Source organism: Lissotriton vulgaris, chromosome 12 (genome assembly GCF_964263255.1).
Source record: "Lissotriton vulgaris chromosome 12, aLisVul1.2, whole genome shotgun sequence".
Classification (NCBI taxonomy): Eukaryota; Metazoa; Chordata; class Amphibia; order Caudata; family Salamandridae; genus Lissotriton; species Lissotriton vulgaris.
In genome coordinates, this window is record NC_141700.1 from 99,026,535 (window position 1) to 99,047,130 (window position 20,596).

At 44.1% G+C, this 20,596-nt stretch overlaps 1 protein-coding gene across 1 annotated transcript; it reads right to left on the bottom strand.

The window, feature by feature from the left end:
• Positions 1-6,131: 6,131 nt before the first annotated feature.
• LOC147673500 (prostate-associated microseminoprotein-like) lies at positions 6,132-18,687 on the bottom strand. Its single transcript, XM_086947361.1, has 3 exons — positions 18,484-18,687; positions 8,808-8,916; positions 6,132-6,472 (listed from the first exon to the last, which is right to left on the bottom strand). Exons 1-3 carry the CDS (start codon positions 18,590-18,592, stop codon positions 6,295-6,297), a joined length of 396 nt encoding a protein of 131 aa, XP_086803487.1. The 5' UTR covers positions 18,593-18,687; the 3' UTR covers positions 6,132-6,294.
• Between the last annotated feature and the right edge of the window lie 1,909 nt (positions 18,688-20,596).

The window sequence follows — 20,596 nt, forward strand, 5'->3', positions numbered from 1 at the left end:
CATCTTTTTCAGTGGGGCCCAACTTCTTGTTGTACCCCCGTCTCGTACCCTGATCGTGATGCTGTGATGATTTGTATGTGCACATGTATGCATTACTACCACACACGTACACGCATTTATCATGATGCAATAATCATTTTTTGTCTTTAGGTCTCACCTACAAGACAGCACAAGGTTTGCGAAAGCCTCTTGTTAGAGTATAACAAATTTACAGCCCACTCATTGCCTACCTTTGGTTGGTTTTATTGTCACTCTGATTTGCTTGTTTTTTATTCAATGGCATGCTTTGTCCCATCTTATGTTTTTGCCTCTTCTTGAGTATAGCCTATTATTTTTACTTCACTGACTTGTATCCTCACTTTTCTCTTTTTGGTTGAGCACTGCATGAGAGTGCCTGTGTTTTCCAGCTCTCTCACTTGTGTGCCCCATGCTCATTCTTGCTTTGTTCTTTGTGTGCTTCTTCCTTCCCCCACACTCCATGTTGCTTTCTCCCTCATATGCATATCCCATTGGCAAAACACCCTGGTACCCTAACTCCTTGTTGCTCTCTCCTTTATGTGATTTTCATTGTGACTCACCAGGCTCCCTGCACTCCCATTTTGGCAGCCGCTGCAGGTAGGAGCGGTGAGGCTGGCTGGCTGGCTGGGTGAGGGGGAGCGTGGGGGGGGGGGGGTGATGGTGGATTTCAAGAGACGACCACAAGGGAAAATTAAATAAATAATTAATTTTCCCATGTGGTCATCTCTCAAAATCTCCCCCAGCCGGCCCCACCACCTCACCGCTCTTACCTGCAGCGGCCGCAGCTGCATTTTGTGCTATCCATTGTTCATCTTCTCTCTCATGCTCTGTGTTGCTCTCTCCGACATGTGCTTCCTTGCACTCCATGTTGTTCTCTCCCTAATTTGCTTCCCCTCAAAAGCACTCCCTTGCGATCTCTGCTGCTATCTCCCTTGTGGGTTTTTCTACATGCATTTTCTTCAAAAACGCCCATGCACCAGAACTCCTTGTTGATCTCTCCCTTATTTGGTACCCAATGGCAAATGCCCTGATCACTGCGTTTGGTTTTAGGCTTTCCGTTGTGTGCTTCTCCCACCAAAAACTACCACCCTTGCGCTCAGTGTCTCTCTCTCTCTCTTTCTCTCTCTTCCTCAGGTGTTCCTCGACTGTTTGTTGCGCACACCATTGTGTTTCCCCAAACCCACAAAACAACCCTTGCCCCCACCCTTCATGTTGCTCTCTCTCTCTTGAGTGCTGCCCCCAGAAAATGTGCCAGCACCATTCTCTGTGTTGCTCTCTCCCACGTGTTCTTCGCGTCAGCAAACTTCCCCTCTCTTGTGCTCCGTGTTCTCTCCCATTTAATTCCAGTTACAAAGTGAGCTGCGGAATGTAAACACCCATAGTGAGTTTCTATAATCAAATCGCAGCAGAATAAGGTATTGACCTGTGTTGATGTCTTGTTCTAGGGTGCACTGTAGAATTTCTGCAGTGGTTGGAATTCAAAACAAGCACTTTTGCCAAAGCATTATCAGGCAATTGAAGGTTTAATCCTATGTTAGGAGTAAATGCTAGGGTTGTAGAGCCATTGCTAATCACTGCATGACAATTGAATGTTGAAGGAGTTCATCGAAGATTGCATTGTGTCCTTCAATGTGAAGGAAATGGGCGTATTATGGGAGTGCCCTGGGGAAGCAACAGGCGTTTGCACCCGCTTGACGTAACCCCCGGGGCACTTTGGTATCACAGAAAGGGCAGCAGATGCTTGTGTGTCCCTTCTATAACACTGATAGTGCTGGCGCACATGAAGCACCAGCGTTATCATCAGAGGGCGTACCCTCATTTGCATGGGGGTGTGGCCACATTCAAATGAGGGGAATCCCTTTGCCTCTGCGCCCACGCCGTATTAGAGATGCTGGCACAGAGGCAAAGAAGCTGTCAGCAGGCGCACTGACAGTGCACCACCTGATAACAGATCTCTGAGGGGGGTCCAATAGACCCCCATACATCCCCTTGCAGGTGGGTGCAGTCACTCACTCACTGAACCTGCCTGCAACGGGATCTCTAATCCCCTTTAAAAGTGCAGGCAGATTCTCACCTGCACTGTGAAACACATAGCAGCTTCAAATCAGCCGTACCATTTTTCATATGAATGCGCTGCCACCAGGGCAGCACGAGTTTGCGACTGCCAACGGGGCAGCATATTCATCTTAATATGGCACAACCAAGGAAAATGCCCCGTATATATAATACGCCCCAGAGGTGGAATGCTATCTAATCGTGTATGAACAACGTATGAACTATGATTCGGTGAAGAGATCTTGTGATAAAGAAAATGAAAATAAATTTGTAAACCGCTCAAAAATTCAAGCCAGATCGTCCTTCTTGGCATGAAAATAAAGGCAATTAAGAAGAAGGAAGGTCATTCTATAGAGAAAAGCCAGGTTTATAAAGGCCAAATGATTTCCGACAGTGCTTAGATGATGTGGAAGGGAATTTCACATTTTAGCTATGGCTTTGGAGAAGGATCTTCCCCCATCTTGCCTTCTGAAATCTAGGAATGACCACCAGTTTGTTCTTGGTAGAGCGTAGAGGACTTGCTGGTTGGTACCACTGAAATTTGGTTCTAATAGCTCGAGGTCCTGCATTATACAATGCCTTATGTGCAAAAAGCGACTCTCTTGCTAATGATAATGATGGGTATCATTTGCGTATTGGAGATACAAAATCCATGAAGTCTTGAGAATAACCTCAAGGGGTTTAAAGTACAGATTAAAAAGAGTAGGAGCCAGAATGGAACCTTTTTGTACTTCTTTCATCAAGTTAACTGTACTGGAAAAGAAGTTCCTGCTTCTGATCTGCTGAGATCTATTATCAGTTAAGGACCACATCATGTCCATGATGGTTTTAATTAGGGTGGAGGTGATTAACTGTGCCCAAAGTGGAAGAGAGGGCCAATGAGAACAAGTAGACAAGAATTTACAGTATCAAGAATGCAAATGGCCTCATCAGCAACATGTAGGAAGGTGGCCACTCTACAACAATTCAGTCTTAATCCTAATTGAAATTTGCATAAGTATGTTAAGTTGTGCTGCTGCTCAACATTCAATGAAATCTGTGAGGAAGGAAGATCTAAGAAGGCTGGAACATGTTAAGATCTTTACCATCCGCTGAGAGCTTCTCCAGGAATATCAGTAATAGGCCACTTTTAATACCATGTCAAGTCAAGTCAAGTCATAAAATTTGTATAGCGCACTACATACCCAGAGGGTTTCAAGGCGCTTAGGAAGGGGAGGGGGATTATTTGTCAAATATCCACGTTTTAAGCTGCTTTCTGAACGCTAGGTGATTCTGGGTGAGGCGAAGGTAAGCGGGGAGTGAGTTCCATGTTTTGGCAGCCAAGTATGAAAAGGATCTGCCTCCCATGGTGGTCTTGTTGATGCGAGGTACAGTGGCGAAGGCTTGGCTGGAAGAGCGAAGTTGGCGGGAGGGGGTGTAGAAGGACAGTCGAGAGTTGAGGCAATCTGGTCCGATGTCGTAGAGTGATTTGTGTGCGTGGGTAAGCAGTCGGAAAGTGATCCTCTTATTGACGGGTAGCCAGTGGAGGTCTTTAAGGTGACCAGAGATGTGTTCGTTGCGTGGGATGTCTAATATGAGCCTGGCTGAGGCGTTTTGGATTCGTTGTAGTTTCTTCTGGAGTTTAGCGGTGGTACCTGCGTAGAGGGTGTTTCCGTAGTCCAGTCGGCTCGTGACTAGAGCGTGGGTGACTGTTTTCCTTGTTTCGGAGGGGATCCAGCGAAATGTTTTTCTGAGCATGCGAAGAATGTTAAAGCAGGAAGAGGATACGGCGCTGACTTGTCTGTTCATTGAGAGTGAAGAATCCAGGATGACGCCAAGGTTCCGTGCGTGGTCTGTCGGGATGGGTGCTTTTCCGAGGGCTTCCGGCCACCAGGAGTCGTCCCATGCAGAGGGGGATGAACCTAAGATGAGCACTTCTGTTTTGTCTGAGTTCAGTTTCAGACGGCTTTGTTTCATCCATTCGGCGACTTCTTTCATTCCTTCGTGTAAGTTAGTTTTGGCGGTGCTGGGGTCCTTGGTGAGAGAAAGGATTAGTTGAGTGTCATCCGCGTAAGAGATGATGTTGAGGTTGTGTTGGCGTGCGATGGCCGCGAGGGGTCTCATGTATACGTTGAAGAGGGTGGGACTGAGTGAGGATCCTTGAGGTACGCCGCAGATGATTTCAGAGGCCTCGGACTTGAATGGTGGGAGGCGGACTCTCTGGGTTCTTCCGGTGAGGAACGAGGTGATCCATTCCAGTGCTTTTCCTTGAATTCCGATGTTTCTGAGGCGTTGTAAAAGGGTGCTGTGGCAGACTGTGTCGAAGGCTGCAGAGAGGTCGAGGAGGATGAGGGCGACTGTGTCTCCATTGTCCAGTAGAGTTCGAATGTCGTCTGTTGCTGCGATGAGGGCGGTCTCAGTGCTGTGTTTGGCTCGGAAGCCAGATTGTGAGGGGTCGAGTGATTTGTTGGCTTCGAGGAAGGTGGCGAGCTGGTTGTTGACGGCTTTCTCGATGACTTTGGCCGGGAATGGAAGAAGTGAGATGGGGCGGTAGTTTTTGAGTTCGGTGGGGTCTGCTGTTGGTTTTTTCAGAAGGGCGGTGAGTTCAGCGTGTTTCCAGTCTTCCGGGAAGGTGGCGGAGTTGAGGGAGCAGTTGATGACGTCTCGGAGGTGCGGAGCTATGACGGAGTCTGCTTTGTTGAATGTGATGAACACCTTTCTAGTTAAATCCTGGTTTCACCTCAGTGAGGTGTTTTAGGAGAAAATTAATTAACCTGAAGCAGAGTTGGTGTTGAGAGAGTAACAACCTGGTTATCGTATTCCACGTACAGACAAAGATCACATTTGTTGGGATTAGAGGTGGGGTAACCCATCCTCACCCTTCCCGAGGACCTCCTTCCGTGTCCTTCACTATGAGCATGTCTTTGAGGTCACTGCTCACAGGAGAATCATGTGTTTTCAGTTTTCTATATTGAACACACTGCATTACTTGGACTCTTAATAACAATTGGTTACTGGTAGAATGTTAATCGGGGGTTTCTGCCTCCCCTGGAAATAGCAAGCGATTTTCACCCTTTTGGATGGTACTCAATATAATACCTTCGGAAGAAGATATGCCAGAGTTAGATGGAGACCCCAAATATTTTTTTCATAGCCTGTTTTAAAACATTCAGTAGAGGGTAAAAATAGAATGCTGTTTAATATAATTGTTTCAGCATTATGTAATTCATTTGAGAACTGATAATAAAAATCACCATCACATCATCACTTCCCCATATTTCCAATAATAATAATAATCACCATCATTACCTCATATTTCCATTTTCTCAGGAGCGTTATTACATTTTTTTATAAACTTTGCCTAAGATTATTACACATATTTTGGAGATGGAGAACACTGAAGCTCTATATGCAGAAGTGTTTCTTGGAGTATGAAAGTGAAGTCTGATAAAGGTATATTGGATCTTCACGAAATGCCTTAGAAAGACGAGAAGAGAATCAAGACATTGCTTTGAGCAGTTGAAAGTGAAGTGATAAGCTTCAGTGTTATTTCAGGAAGCATCACAAACACCCATCCAAGCAGTCCTTAGACGAAATTTCAGAAACAAAAATATTGTGGGACAAAATATTGTGTCAAGAATATTGAGGACAAAAATATTGTAAAGGTAAATTTCTATAGGTGAGCAAAGTTTTACCATATATAACTCCACATCTATGTACCACGATGATATATATATCTTAAAGGTACGTAGATGTGGAGTTAAGAATAGTAAATCTATACTTACCGATTTGCACTTACCTTCTCGATATTTTTGACATGATATTCTGTCCACGCAATATTTTTGTTTACAATATTCTGTCAGTTATCCAGCCAAAAACGTTTGAAGCACTTTTGGGCCACTAAAAACAACCCTACAACTAACATAAGTCAATGGTAAATCTAATCATCATCCTAACATGCACATTTTCCTCTTTGAAAGTAAGAATTTGTTTAACAGGTGTATGTCCCAGTGCAGTAAGGTTGGGGAACAGCTCCATCACTGTGTCAATTACACAAATACCAGAACATTACAGCAGTCTTTTTGAAATGTTAAACATACTTTATTTTAAATTAATCAAATCCTAATAATGACATGCATTAAAACAAACTGTGCAGAGTCAATGTAAACAACGATTGCTTGGCGCAAGGCCAATGTGTATTATTCTATGGTTTCGTTTTAAGTAGGCAACATGGTGCAGCCTTCAAAATAAGAAGTCCGGTTCCTTCCAGTCTTCACGGCCCCTCATGGCTAGTCGCTCGCGAGCGATGTTGTTGGTGCAGGGCACACGACGATTTGCTTTCATGACGACGGCCACACTGCAGGAATCAGGCTTACGGATAACCTCGCACCAGTCTGGGTAATCAACTGGTTGCTGGATGCTGTGGGGGAGAAAAATAGAAATATCATAGGGTGGTCAGGTTTGGGCTACACAACTAGGTTGCACACAGTAGTTCAGGCAGGGCAAATTAAATGATCTGTAGGGCCTAAGTCCAGAAGGCTAGGCTGGGGCTATAAATCACACATTATGCCTACTCTCTGTAGTACAGAAGTTCAGGCTGGATAATAACATTCTCGTAATACTTCTGGGATGCAGCATAGAGGGTCATGCTGTGGGAATCCTAAAGAATTTTTAAATTATGAATGTATTTCTTCGCACAATAAGTTTATGAATCTAAAAGATATATGATTGGATATCAAATTAGTTGAAGCCCTCTTGTATGATAAGAACAAAGAGTAGCTTCTAACCATAGATGTTGATTGGCTGATTCTCAAAAATTAGTTTAAAATATGCACCTTTTCTAACTTGCATTGGTGTAGATTTGCACCTTTTTGTAATTTGCTAATGCTGTTAAGGTAACACTTGGCCAGTCATAGGTTTTCAGGCATGCTCCAGGAAAACTTTTGTAAATTCCATTTTTGCCTGTGAGATATACATCATATAAATAACAAACCACCAAGTGCAAATGCACCTGCTAACTTTTTCTTTTTTACGGCGGTAATATTTTCCCGCATGGATAATAGTGTTCCAATGCATTTGCACCGCTTTGGTAATTATTCCCTTATGGTTTGCACCCTGTAAATATATTTGTTCTTGCCCTGACTGACAGGAGGGGGCAAGGGTAGGTGAAAAATGTGTGCATACATATATACAATGCACTGCTTATGACCTGACATATTGCATCACTCATATCACTGAATGACAACTGACCATGTCATGAATGATGCTCTAGACATCACAGCTCGGCATGGGTAGCATTGTGCTAATCCTATGCTTAAAGACGTTGCTGTAGAAATGGCAAAATACATTGTGCCTTTCTATCTCGGCGTGGATAGCACTGTGCTAATTCTATGCTTAAAGACTTTGATAGAAAAGCAGACATTTGAGGTGAGCAAATTTAGATGGTCGCTGATGTTAAGGGTGCTCTATACAGGAGCTTATTTCCACCTAAACTTGTGAACTACCCAGAATTCTCTCCATTTTTGCATAATTTATGCGTCACTCTATGCCTGAAAGGGTATTGTTTTGACTTATACTGGGTGCTCCCTTGTGTCTGGACAAAGCTATACCTCTCTGAATAGCTCTGAGAGTGAAACACGTGTCAGGGGTTGCTTTTATTAATTTCAGGTTGGCTTGGATTCCACTTCCTAGCCGCACAAAACTGGAACAAACTTCCGGTCGGCCTCAGGCTGGAGAGGTCGGAAACTAACTTTAGGCGACTATTGAAAACTCATCTGTTTAGTAATTAGTTTCCTGTGTCACTGTAGGGCCTGTGCTCGTCTATGATAGTCCTTTCTCCACAGCGCGAGGACACGCCGGGATGGTGTAACCAGGCGCTTTACAAATGCCTTTATTATTATTATTGGATGTTATTTTACCAATCCAAAGCTGTAATACTGGGCTTGGAGTGGTAAAAGGCTATAGTCATTTTACAGCTCGGCGTAGATAGCACTGCGCTAATCCTATTCTTAAGACGTTGCTTTTGAATTGGCAAAACACTTTGTCCCTGTCTATCTCGGCATAAATGGCACTGTGTTAATCCTATGCTTAAAGACTTTGCTGGAAAAGCAGACATTTCAGGTGAGCACATCTAGAGTGTCGCTGGTATTGAGGGTGCTCTATACAGGAGCTTCTTTCGACCTAAGCTTGAGAAAAACCCAGAGTTCTCTGCTTCTATTTTGCATATATATATATATATATATATATATATATATATATGAACACAGAACTCCCTCCAAATACATATATACATATACACACACTCACACACACATATATATATATATTGCCGTCCTATAACACCCAAGCATCACAGACCTCCCACCCTTACTGATCGATCAACTCATACAAACAATCTTTTAGTGAGTACATTCTTTTACCAAAGTAAAATACGTTTTCCAATCATAAAACAACTATGTGCACAAGTAACTCAAGCTCACATGGGCAAATAGGTTTGAGACTCGAGCTTACCTCTTTTAATCATGAGCATCCCACAAGCAGACAGACTCAGAGACGTTCGAGATCAATCAGTACTGTGTCAGAACATCATACATGTCCCACTCGCTTTCAGCATTGATTAAACATGAATTGCTCTGATTGAGAACCTTTTTAGATGAAAGAAACAATTGTTTCTGCCAATATAGAGTAGGACCATGGGACCTCTGGTCTTCCCCCAGCTTTTGTCTCTTTCCCCCTGCTTAAGTCTTTGCACCTACTCGTCACAGCACCCCACTCCGAAGGGGTTCAGACAGATGCACTGATAGCATTCCTTACTCATCCACGTCTCCCCGATGCCGTACTCACGTCCCTGGTGCTGGCAGGTACCTGTAAGAAAAAAAGAAACACTGTTGAGGTATCTCAGGGAGTTACGAGGTTAGTGTGTAACTCGCAAGCTGGAATCATAGTCAACCTCACTTGGCCTTGAATCCTTCTGAGCTCCATAAAGAGTACTAGACTCTGAATAATCTTTAATGTTCTGTTGTATAACATAAACATGGACAATATTACAGACATTCTGTGCACTTGAGCTGGTCTATACGACTCTTATTGAGTGACATGCATTGCACTCTTAGTGCACTGCCTTCTCAGAGCTGGAGTCTGGCTAAAGTACTTGGCACCAGGGTGCTTCTCCACACCACGGAATAATTTCCACTGTATGATCCTACAGGAATTGTGTAAGGATGGTACCCTTGGGAGGGATGTGGGGTACAGCCTGAGCAGCTGAGAAGTTAAACCTGTCCTCCACAAGAATGAACACAAAGGACCCTATTACGATGGCGGGCGGATTGACCCCGCCAGGCTGGGCACATCCTAATACCAACCACGGGACCCCCGCCCTTATGGCGGGCGGTCCCAATCCCCGTGAGGATGGCGGGCGGGCAAAGTCCGCCCGCCATCCTAATGACCCCCAAAGTCTTCTGTGTCACATTCCATATCAAGGGAAGGTAGCAGAACCCACAGTGTATTACAACACTTCAGTGATATCATACGCAAACTGGAAACCACCTTAGTGTAATGCTTCCTAGTCCAAGTGAAGTGTGCTGATACTGTGTGGCACATGGCAACAACTGTCTAGTTGGCTGTTCTGGTACCAGCTCCTGGCTTTGAAGGCCCAAAGAAATCTGCCCTCATGGAACAGGGTCCTTTACTGAAACACTACATTTTTAATACATCATTTGTATCCAAAGAGTGTACATAGAACATACTCTGTGGAATAGACAAATGTGCATCTTGGGCACAGCCGCCTTTAATCAAGCATTGTAGCTCACTTGGGCAATGTACATGGTGCATACTTCGATGAGAATGACTACACATTATAAAGTATGATGCGACACACTGTAAGTCAACAGACTGCATCATGCCACACCGCGCCTGACCGCACATCAATGCACCACGTCCCCATTACAGGCCAACCAACACCAGACTATCTACAGTACACCGCACTACCCCAAGTCCCAAATGTATTATTCAATCATTCTTAATAACAACATGGTCACCCTTTGTACCCCATGTGCACACAGACCATACCCTCCTAACACATTTATCAAATCCTCATCACACCCTCCCCTACCTATGTGATGTTGCAGTGTTTCGTATATTGGGCAACATTCATCATTTGGTAGTTCAAAAGCTTGTTAATGGTTGGCCCAAAATGAGGAAGCGTTAGGTCTTGCAACCCCCCCCCCCCCCTCACTGTCTGTTTGCTTGTACCACTAGTTTAATTGTGCGGTCAAATTCTGAGAGTGTTGTTCATCCCTCTAATCTATAATGAAGTTCTTGTTCACATTGTACCAGTCCTTGTAGGTGATTGGTGGCTTTTGCTCCTGTTCACCATGCGCTTCCCGTCCTCCTCGTTGGTGACTTACAGCTGCAGGTTATCTTCACTGTGGGCTTCATGGGGGTCTAGTCTTGTTGTGACATGATATAACTAAGCAATGTGAGCATCCGGTATTGGGATCTAGTCTTGTGACTTCCATGAGTAATCCTTTATGTGGCACTAACTTTGTTGCTGGGGTGTGACGTTTGCCAGCAGTGCTGAAAATTGAAGCCAATCATCTGCGATCTCATACATTGGGTTTCAGGGGTGGTAGCAAAAATGATATGGAGTTGTGAGGGGCAGATTCTGACGGTCAGCTTACAAGTTTCTTTTATTAAACCCCTGCCCCGAAGAAATTTAGAAATGTGATAGTACACTTACTTAATTCTCATAGACTGGATTTTAAAATCTCTCTTACTTGTTAAGTCAATTGCTGGGTACACTTTGTGCGCCTAGCAATTTCTACGGTGTAAAAACTGTAAGAATAACTGTAAGATATCTTATGTTATATGCATTTACTAGAACAATTCGCGTCCAGTCTGATCACCTGAAATCACTGATTTGTAGATTACAATTTCAGTGCTGGAGACAGTGTCTGCAGTGACCAAGAGTGGGGTGGTCACTCTCGCCCCAGATGTTAAATGCAGCATCAGTAAGAATGTAAAAAGCCATAAACATCAGAGAGTAGAAAAGTAAGGAAGTAAAGACTCATGCAGTGGAAACCAAGGGGACCATAGGGTGGAAAGAAGCAACTGCCTGTAGTGCTGAAAGATATATGAAATACTCTAACTTCTAAAAATAATAATAAATTACAATGCACATAAATATTTGAACAGTATTTCCGACAACAACAAGGAGATGGGTAGAAAGCTTTAATTAATCTCAGCCACTGGCTGTCGCTTGGGGCTGCATCCCAATCCATCGTTTTTCACCCACCACACCAGAATACAGGCTGGACCCAGTCATATACAAATCAGTCTTGACCCTGCTTCCCATGGGAACAGTCCAGACGGAACTACCAGGCCAGGCCCTCCCTAAACCGTAACACAAGCATCCTAGGACCGGTTTCGCCCTGATTATGAGAATGGATTGGGATGCGACCCGAACGTGTGTTGCTAAGATTAATTTCTATTTCTATTTCTATTTAGGGGGTTTTGTAGAGCGCATGGTGACGCAACAGCGGCGTGTCCCCGCGCTGAGGAGAGACTCTTACTGGAACCTACAGAAGTGGCATACCTTACTGAGCGAATAGTGCAGTTTTAAGCTTGGCTCTAAAAATTGATTCTGATGGCTCTAATCTCAATGCCATGGGTAGTTTGTTCCATCTCGCGGCAGCAAGGTACCTGAAGGATCTTCCGCCCATCCGTGCTCTAGATACCTTGGGAATAACCAGGAGTCCAGAGGTAATTCAAGCATTCTGTCCATCACCTTGGTGTTATTGCAGTGAACAGTATCCCCTGCATGTGCTGTCTAACAGTATTGTAAAAAGGATTGTTAGTTGATTGAAATGCAACTAAGACATCATATAAAAATAAAATCAATAAAAGTAGATTTTAAAAAGCGCAAAACGCCAAAACAGGGCTATTTAAAAAAAATCCCATTTAAGATGTGAAATAGCGTATTCTGTGTTCTTATGTTGTTCACCTTCTATTTGTATTTTTTTTAAATATATGAATGCAAGACTACAGGCTGGAAAAGCCAAAGATACAAATAGGATTGAATAATCTTCTCACAACAAATATAGGACAATTTGATTCCTGCAGCCCCAGTACAGATTAGCTATCAAAGAACACATTCAGAATACAGTTAAATTCCTATTTTCCTTGTGTAGGTCTGCATCCCTAACAATCACCAACAATAGGTATTCTTGAATGCTTCTTTGTTTAATGACATCCATCTAGCGGCGGTGCCTCCATGAAAGCGGAGGAGCGTCGACCCTCCACTGGAGAGCAGGAATCATGAATAATAAAATGGTAATAAAACACATCTATCACCATTTTATTTTTCGTGCCGACAGCAGCCAAGGTTAGGTGGCGGGTAGCAGCAGAGAGGAATGCTGTGCACTTAGCTTAAAGTGTGCATGTCACTTGGAACGGCCAGCCTGACATGCGCACTTTAAACACTCTAACCCAAGCTGTCTCAGATAATTGGGTGGAGAGCAAACACAGAACCCCAGTGCTTTAAGGAGGGTCACACCAGCGCTCTCCAGCCAATCCTGGTGCTTCTCTCATGCTGCTAAGAGAAGCATCTGGATTGGTAGAGGGGAGTTGGTTGCTGGAGTCCTGGGATCCTGAGCTGCCGAGATGAAGAGGAGCACCTAGCACAAGGCAACAGGTAAGTAAATATTTTTTATTTATTTTTTAACAAAAAGTTGCTTTAATTCACTGACAGGCACTGTGAGAAACTCGGAGTACCTTTAGTCTCAACTCCAGAGCTCTCAGTCGTGGCCCGTTATAAACACAGTTTAAAACGGACCACAATTCAGAGCTTCGGCTTTGGGCTCAGCTGCTTTTTATTAGTGCCCGTCAGTGTGCCTTTCGCCCCACCTGTGTTAATTGAGGCTGGCCGCCACTGCATCCACTTGGGTTTTGAGAGCTGTTGCAGGGCTGGCTCTAGCACAGGTGGCGCCCGGTGCGACAATAATTTTGGGCTGCGCCACACCCATGACCAACTCCTCGAATTCTCTCACAACCACCATGCAAAAGTGCCCCTCATCTCTCCAATCATAAATTAGTGGTACACATAGCGCCCCTCCTGAGGTTAGCACCCCTCTACAGGTAGTGCCCAATCCGGATGCACCGGTCGCACTGCCCTAAAGTCGGCCCTGTGCTGTTGTGACATCATACACCTCTTTACGGCTAGACGAGAGCCCACCTGTTGGTCCAATCTGGTGGAGCCTAGTCCCATAACCCTGCACTGAAATCTGGTTTGCATGTAGGTGAATATGCCTTACCAAAGATGAAGGCAGCTCCTGGTAAGCGCCTAGATGTGGTTGGATTTGAAGTGTGTGTTGTGCAAACGTTAATTCATGCAGTCAATCACTCAGCCACTCAGTCCCTTCAGTGACTCTTCCACAACCTTCCTGGCTTTTCAACATCCCCAGACTGCTAGGAGAACTCCCAGAACCTCTGAGCACTACACTAAGAAGGCCTATCATCTGTGTCAAACTAGTAGTGTAACCCTGACAAATAAACCTAAGGAGGTGGTGGATCCATATCTAGAACATTATAGGGCATCTTTAAGTCCCCGAGCCCTCAAAACCCAGCCTTTGAGTTGGATTACTCTAATGTCAGCCATTACAGTACCCAGAGACAAATGCACTCACTGGTTCCAAAGTAGCTGCTTAATCGATCGGCGCAACTCCTAAATGTTATTTATCTTTTATCAGTAATGGCAACAGCTGTAGCAGTGAGATTATTAGTGGTGGTAGTATTATTAACTGTTGTAGAAATATTGGCATTATTTGCATTAGCAGCAGTAGAAATGTCATTAATATTATTAGAGGTGGTAGTAGTAGACTAAAAGTGGAGGTATAGTATATGTATATATATATATATATATATATATATATATATATATATATATATATATATATATATATATGTATGATCAAGACCCGATAGGGGTTGAAACGCTTAATCACGGACTGGCTGGTCGAATTACAATAAAGAAACTTTGATTGGCACAAGTATCTGGGTCCACTATAGGTCTCTTTGTTGTGGGAGAAGCAATTTTAAGCGACGTTGGATATATATATATATATATATATATATATATATACATACATACATACACACATACGCACATATAGGGGATTTCAGCCGGCCCTCTTCATCCATTGGTCAGTTGTTGTGTCGTCATCTAATTTTTGTTCAGCCCACTGCAGCATGCAGAATGGGTCGGCTTCAAGCACTGGCTGCTTCAATGTGATTGACAGCATTCTGCTGTTTCACAAGGGGCACAGCCACACACAAAGTAGTCCCCTTGAGTGTCAGGGACTACTTTGCCAACAGATGCTTTTTCACATCAAATTTATTTCTATGCTTTTGGACACTTTTGTGCAAATATTAGTGAGTGCCCATAAGCTTCTCCAACAATAAAGAGTTACAGAAACCATAACAGGACAAGGACTGGCCAAGGCCGGAGACCAGCTCCGGAACCTTTGGCTTTTTACTATCAGCGGTAGTAGCAACAGCAGTAGGATTATTGTTATTAGCATTTGTAGTAGTAGACTACACGTAGTAGCATTGATATTTTTATCCAGCCGCAGCCCGTGCATGTAAGAGTGGTAGGGCTGGGTTGGGGCGGGGGGCGGGAGGGGGTTTCATCAGATGACCACGAGGGAAAATTAGAAAATTAAATAAATAATTAATTTCCTCTCGTCGTTGTCTGTTGAAATCACCCCCCAACCCGGCCCCACCCAGCCCCAACCCCCCACTACTCTTCCCTGCATGGGCCGCTGCTGTTATCACTAGTAGCAGCCGCAGTAGCAATATTATTAATAGTAGCAGTAATAAGAGCTTTGTTATAGTAAAAGTAGGAGCAACAGAAGTAGGAATTATACTATTCTTAGTAGAATTAGCAGCAGTAGCAATATTTATTAATAGTAGCAGTGATACAAGCATTTGTATTACATTAGCAGTAGTGGTACCGGTAGTAGACGTGATAGTAGTATTATTAGGAGTAGTAGTAACAGTAGTGTAAGTGAAATTATTCTATACAGTAGTAGTAGCCGAGGCAGCAATAATATTATTAGTAGCACAGATACGAGCGTTATTATATTAGCAGTAGTAGTAGAGATAGTAGAAATTATAGTAGTGTTATTATTAATAGTAACAGTAGTGGAAGTGATATTATTCTATGCAGTAGTGGCAGCACCAATATTAATAATAGTAGCAGTAATAAGAGTATTATTGTATTAAAAGTAGCAGCAACAGTAGTAGGAATTATAGTGCTCTTAGAAGTAGCAGCAGGAGCAATATTATTAACAGTATCAGTGATACGAGCATTATTATTATATTAGCAGTAGTGTTATTAGCAGTGGTAGTACCGATAGTAGAAGTGATAGTAGTGTAATTAGTTGTAGTAGTAGTAACAGTAGTAGGCAGGGCTTTAAGTGGGATGAAAAAACTGGGAGGTCTCTGAAAGGGGCGTGGCCAGTGTAATTAAGGGCGTGGCTTAAAAACACAAGCAAGCTAAAAATCTGTGCTTGGCATGGTGTGTTGCCGACATGTATTTTGCTGTTTCTGTCATTGCATCCAGATATATGATACAACAAGTAACATCATACCTGCACCAAGTCAGGACTATTGTCTTTGCCAATGGTTGTTAGTTGCATAAGATAAATAAGCAGCAACTATGGCTTGTAAATAATATGGAAAAGCTTATACTTAAAGCCCTGGTGACACCACGACAATGTTGCTGCTCCTGAGTTTCAAAAAGAGAAGGGAAATCCAGTGAGAAAATGACTCTTTAAAGGATTTCCCTTCCCCTACAACGCTCACCTGGCATGACGTCATGACGTAACTTCTCCACTAATAAGAAATGAGCCATGTGAGCACGCAGACATCGATGTGCCTGCAGTCACTGCAGGACCCCCTGTGCCAAGGCACAAAACAGAGCCCGATAGAGACCTGTTTCGAGGCCCCCTTTAAAAAGCTGCTGGTGCTCAGACCCAGGGTGACCCGGCCCACTTAACCCCTACCCTGCTGGTGACGGAACCTCTCCGTCACCAGCCACGGACACGCTGTGCTGATGACGGAGCTGTTCCGTCACGGCCTGCTCGGCGCGCATGCGCGGCGCAGATTCCCCGCCTGCGCTGGACATTCTGTTGAGCGAGCGGGCCGTGACGGAACCGCTCTGTCATCAGCAAAGCGCACCCGAGGCTCGTGATGGAGCGGTTCCGTCACGAGTACGGGAGCGCCGCACGGCCCCCCCACCCCCTTAGCGCTGCGGCGCAATTGCCGCCGCAGCGAAGGGGTTAAAGCACTAGTAGTAGGAATTATAGAGATCTTCGAAGTAGCAGCAGGAGCAGTATTATTAATAGTAGCAGTGATACTAGCAATATTATTATATTAGCAATGGTGTTACCGGTAGTAGAGGTGACAGTAGTGTTATTAGTAGTAGCAGTAACAGTAGTGGAAGTGATATTATTCTATGCAGTAGAGGCAGTAGCGATATTGTTAATAGTAGCAGTAATAAGAGCATTATTGTATTAAAAGTAGTAGGATTTATAGTGCTCTTAGCAGCAGTAGCAATATTATTAATAGTAGCTATGATAGTACCGGTAGTAGAAGTGATAGTAGTGTTATTAGAAGCAGTAGTAGTACCGGTAGTAAAAGTGATAGTAGTGTTATTAGCAGCAGTAGTCGTACCGGTAGTAGAAGGGATAGTATTGTTATTAGAAGCAGTAGTAGTAGTACCGGTAGTAAAAGTGATAGTAGTGTTATTAGCAGCAGTAGTAGTACCGGTAGTAGAAGTGATAGTAGTGTTATTAACAGTAGTAATATTGTTCTGATGATTGTTATGATGGGTAGGTAACTAGGTATCTCTTACCTTTGAATGTATGACTTTACAATGCATACATTTACAACACATGCACTTACAACGCAGTTTTTACATCTCAACATCCTCTACAACGCATGCCATTACATCACATGACGCTACATTGCATTTTAAAACACTGCCTTTACAACGCATACCATTACATTGCATACTACCTTTACAACGCATACCATTACAACGCATAACATTACATTGCATTTAAGGTAAGTGTTGGATAGTGTAGGGGTAAACATTATTATTCTAACTCCATGGGGTGCAACAGTAGGGTAAGTGTTGGATAGTGTAGGAGTAAACATTATTATTCTAACTCCTGGGGGTGTAACAGTAGGGTAAGTGTTGGATAGTGTAGGAGTAAACATTATTATTCTAACTCCAGGGGGTGCAACAGTAGGGTAAGTGTTGGATAGTGTTGGAGTAAACATTATTATTCTAACTCCAGGGGTTGTAACAGTAGGGTAAGTGTTGGATAGTGTTGGAGTAAACATTATTATTCTAACTCCAGGGGTTGTAACAGTAGGGTAAGTGTTGGATAGTGTAGGAGTAAACATTACTATTCTAACTCCAGGGGGTGCAACAGTAGGGTAAGTGTTGGATAGTGTAGGAGTAAACATTATTATTATAACTCCAGGGGGTGTAACTGTAGGGTAAGTGTTGGATAGTGTAGGGGTAAACATTACTATTCTAACTCCATGGGGTGCAACAGTAGGGTAAGTGTTGGATAGTGTAGGAGTAAACATTATTATTATAACTCCAGGGGGTGTAACTGTAGGGTAAGTGTTGGATAGTGTAGGAGTAAACATTACTATTCTAACTCCATGGGGTGCAACAGTAGGGTAAGTGTTGGATAGTGTAGGAGTAAACATTATTATTATAACTCCAGGGGGTGTAACTGTAGGGTAAGTGTTGGATAGTGTAGGAGTAAACATTACTATTCTAACTCCATGGGGTGCAACAGTAGGGTAAGTGTTGGATAGTGTAGGAGTAAACATTATTATTATAACTCCAGGGGGTGTAACTGTAGGGTAAGTGTTGGATAGTGTAGGAGTAGACATTATTATTCTAACTCCAGGGGGTGTAACTGTAGGGTAAGTGTTGGATAGTGTACGGGTAAAAATTACTATTCCAACACCAGGGGGGTGTAATAGTAGGGTAAATGTTGGATAGTGTTGGGGTAATAATTACTATTCTAAGTCCAGGGGGGTTTAATAGTAGGGTAAGTGCTGGATAGTGTAGGGGTAAAAATTACTATTCTAACTCCAGGGGGTGCAACAGTAGGGTAAGTGTTGGATAGTGTAGCGGGTACTATGTGTTGTAATGGTATGCGTTGTAATGGTATGCGTTGTAATGCCTGCATTGTAATGACATGCGATGTAGTGTCATGCGTTGTAATGGTATGCGTTGTAATGCCTGGGTTGTAGTGACATGCGTTGTAATGAATGTTGGGATGTAATGACTGCGTTATAAGTGTAGTGCGATGTAATGACTGCGTTGTAAAGGTTGTTTCCCCTTACCTTTGGCGTCGAAGAAGCAGTCTCCGCTGCAGCTGGGGCTCAGCCACACCGCGCAGGCTGACAGCAACAGCAGCCATTTGTGAAGAATGACTGACCCTGAGGCGGCCATTTTACTGCTCTAAAGACTCGGCTTCTCAATATTTGTAATTAAAAAAGAAAGACTTCTCTGCTCGTCCTACAGGTTTCCTTCCTCCGCCCCTGACCCACCGGCTGGCTCCCCTGGCCTGGTGCATCCCCTGGACGTCTTTATAAGGCCCCGCATCTTTTGTCTGTCGCCCCCGCACGCGCCCCGAGCACCGTCCCCGCCCGTCCAGGCCCACGTGCGCGCACACTGCTTACTCTGCACGCACGAGGCGGCAAGGAGGACCCCCAGATAAGGCCTCTTCTGAGACACAATTTATGGTTTATTTGCCGAACGTATTAGCATCTGAACACCACAAAGGGTGGTTAAAGATGACGACAAATGTCAAGTGAAGCGTCCCCCGCGCTGGAGGTTGTGAGGGAAGTGAGAGTGTGTGTGGGGGGGCAGTGGGGGTCCCTGGGTAGCTCTTATCAGCTCCAGGGGGCGCCTCTTTGCTTTCATGGTGAGGTGTTACAGCGGGTTGAAGTACAATGATATACGTCAAGGTGTTAATGCACCTGCTGCTGAGATTGGGGTCCCTGCAGCTCCTGGGGCCTTGTCTACTTTCATGCTTCGGTGCTTAGAAGTACAATAATGTACTTGAAAGGGGTTTGTTAACACATCTGCTCTTAAAATCGGTTTCGTAGTAGCGTCCTGGGGCCTTGTTTGCTGTTCATGCTGAGATGTTTCAGTGCTTTGAAGAACAAAAATGTACCTGAAGGAGTAATTGCACCTCCTGGAGGGAGAGGTGTCCTTTTTGCTTTCATGGTGAGATGTTTTAGTGGGATGATGTACCAGGGTCTGTGTGTACTTTGCAGGTAACAGATTACAATTACCATAAGGTACCTGAAGGTGTTGATAAACCTCGTGCAGAGATCAGTGCTGTACAATGTCCCTGCCATAGAGTTTGTGAGGTAATCAGCATGATGTGGTGACCAAAAATGATCCACAGAGACAGAGTCCTGGACAAAGACTTTAAAAATCTAAAAAACATACAAAAAAGAAGCAGGAAAACACCTTCTACACCTACGTGTTGACACCACGCCTGTCCTCCAAGTAGTTCACTTGCAACACATGGTCAGATGCTCCACCCTCAGGGCTCTCTGCTTTGTCCACAGGGACCTGCACAGTATAGGCCCAACCTTCATTCAAGTAGAACTCAAAAACTACTCCCACAATAGAACTCTTCACTCAGTTGACTGCAATAAAAATAAATTCCGGGACTCAAAAGTTTTCTTAGGTGCCCACTGCTGAGGTTAGTGACGACCAAGGCCGCCAAGCCTTGCTTCCGCCTCATGCATCTTTCTTCCTCCACCCACTACACTTCCTGCCTCTTTTTTTCACTCTTGTGGTTCCTGCTTTCTCCTTTTGTCACTGTGTTCCTATCGCCATCTTCCTCCTCTTTCTCCCTTTTCGCCTGAGTCAAAGTCTGATGACAAAACAGAAGTCCTGGGCCCCAAAAACGAGTGCTGGTGCCCGCAACCTGCAACCATCAGCACATTGGAAACACCTCCTTCGCTCTAGAATGACACCACTGCCGACCATCACACCCTCCAAGAAGAAGCGCTTCAGTAGAACTTCCTTCACCAAAAGAATGAACCTCCCTCTCAGCAGAGACGAGAAACAACCAAGATCTCCTTGAATTCAGGAAGGTGGGATAGAAGCATGGTCTTCCACGCAGGAGATAAAAGTATTGTACTGACCAAGAAACAGAACATCTCCAAATCCCAAGGTGGGATCAATGACATAGGACTCAGGATCATCCTCACCAAGGTAGCAAAAGTGAAATAAATAAAAGAACACACACCAGGCGGACTTTGACCTTCACAAATCACAGTTTCATCGCTATCTGCAGCTCCGACACACATTGACCCCACTGATACGGCATCTTGAGTCATTACCCGAGTTCCACCCGCTGGAAGGTCGTCTGTTGATGGGGGATCGGTGGGCCCACAAAATCCGGCAAATTTATCAAACTCTCACTACACACTC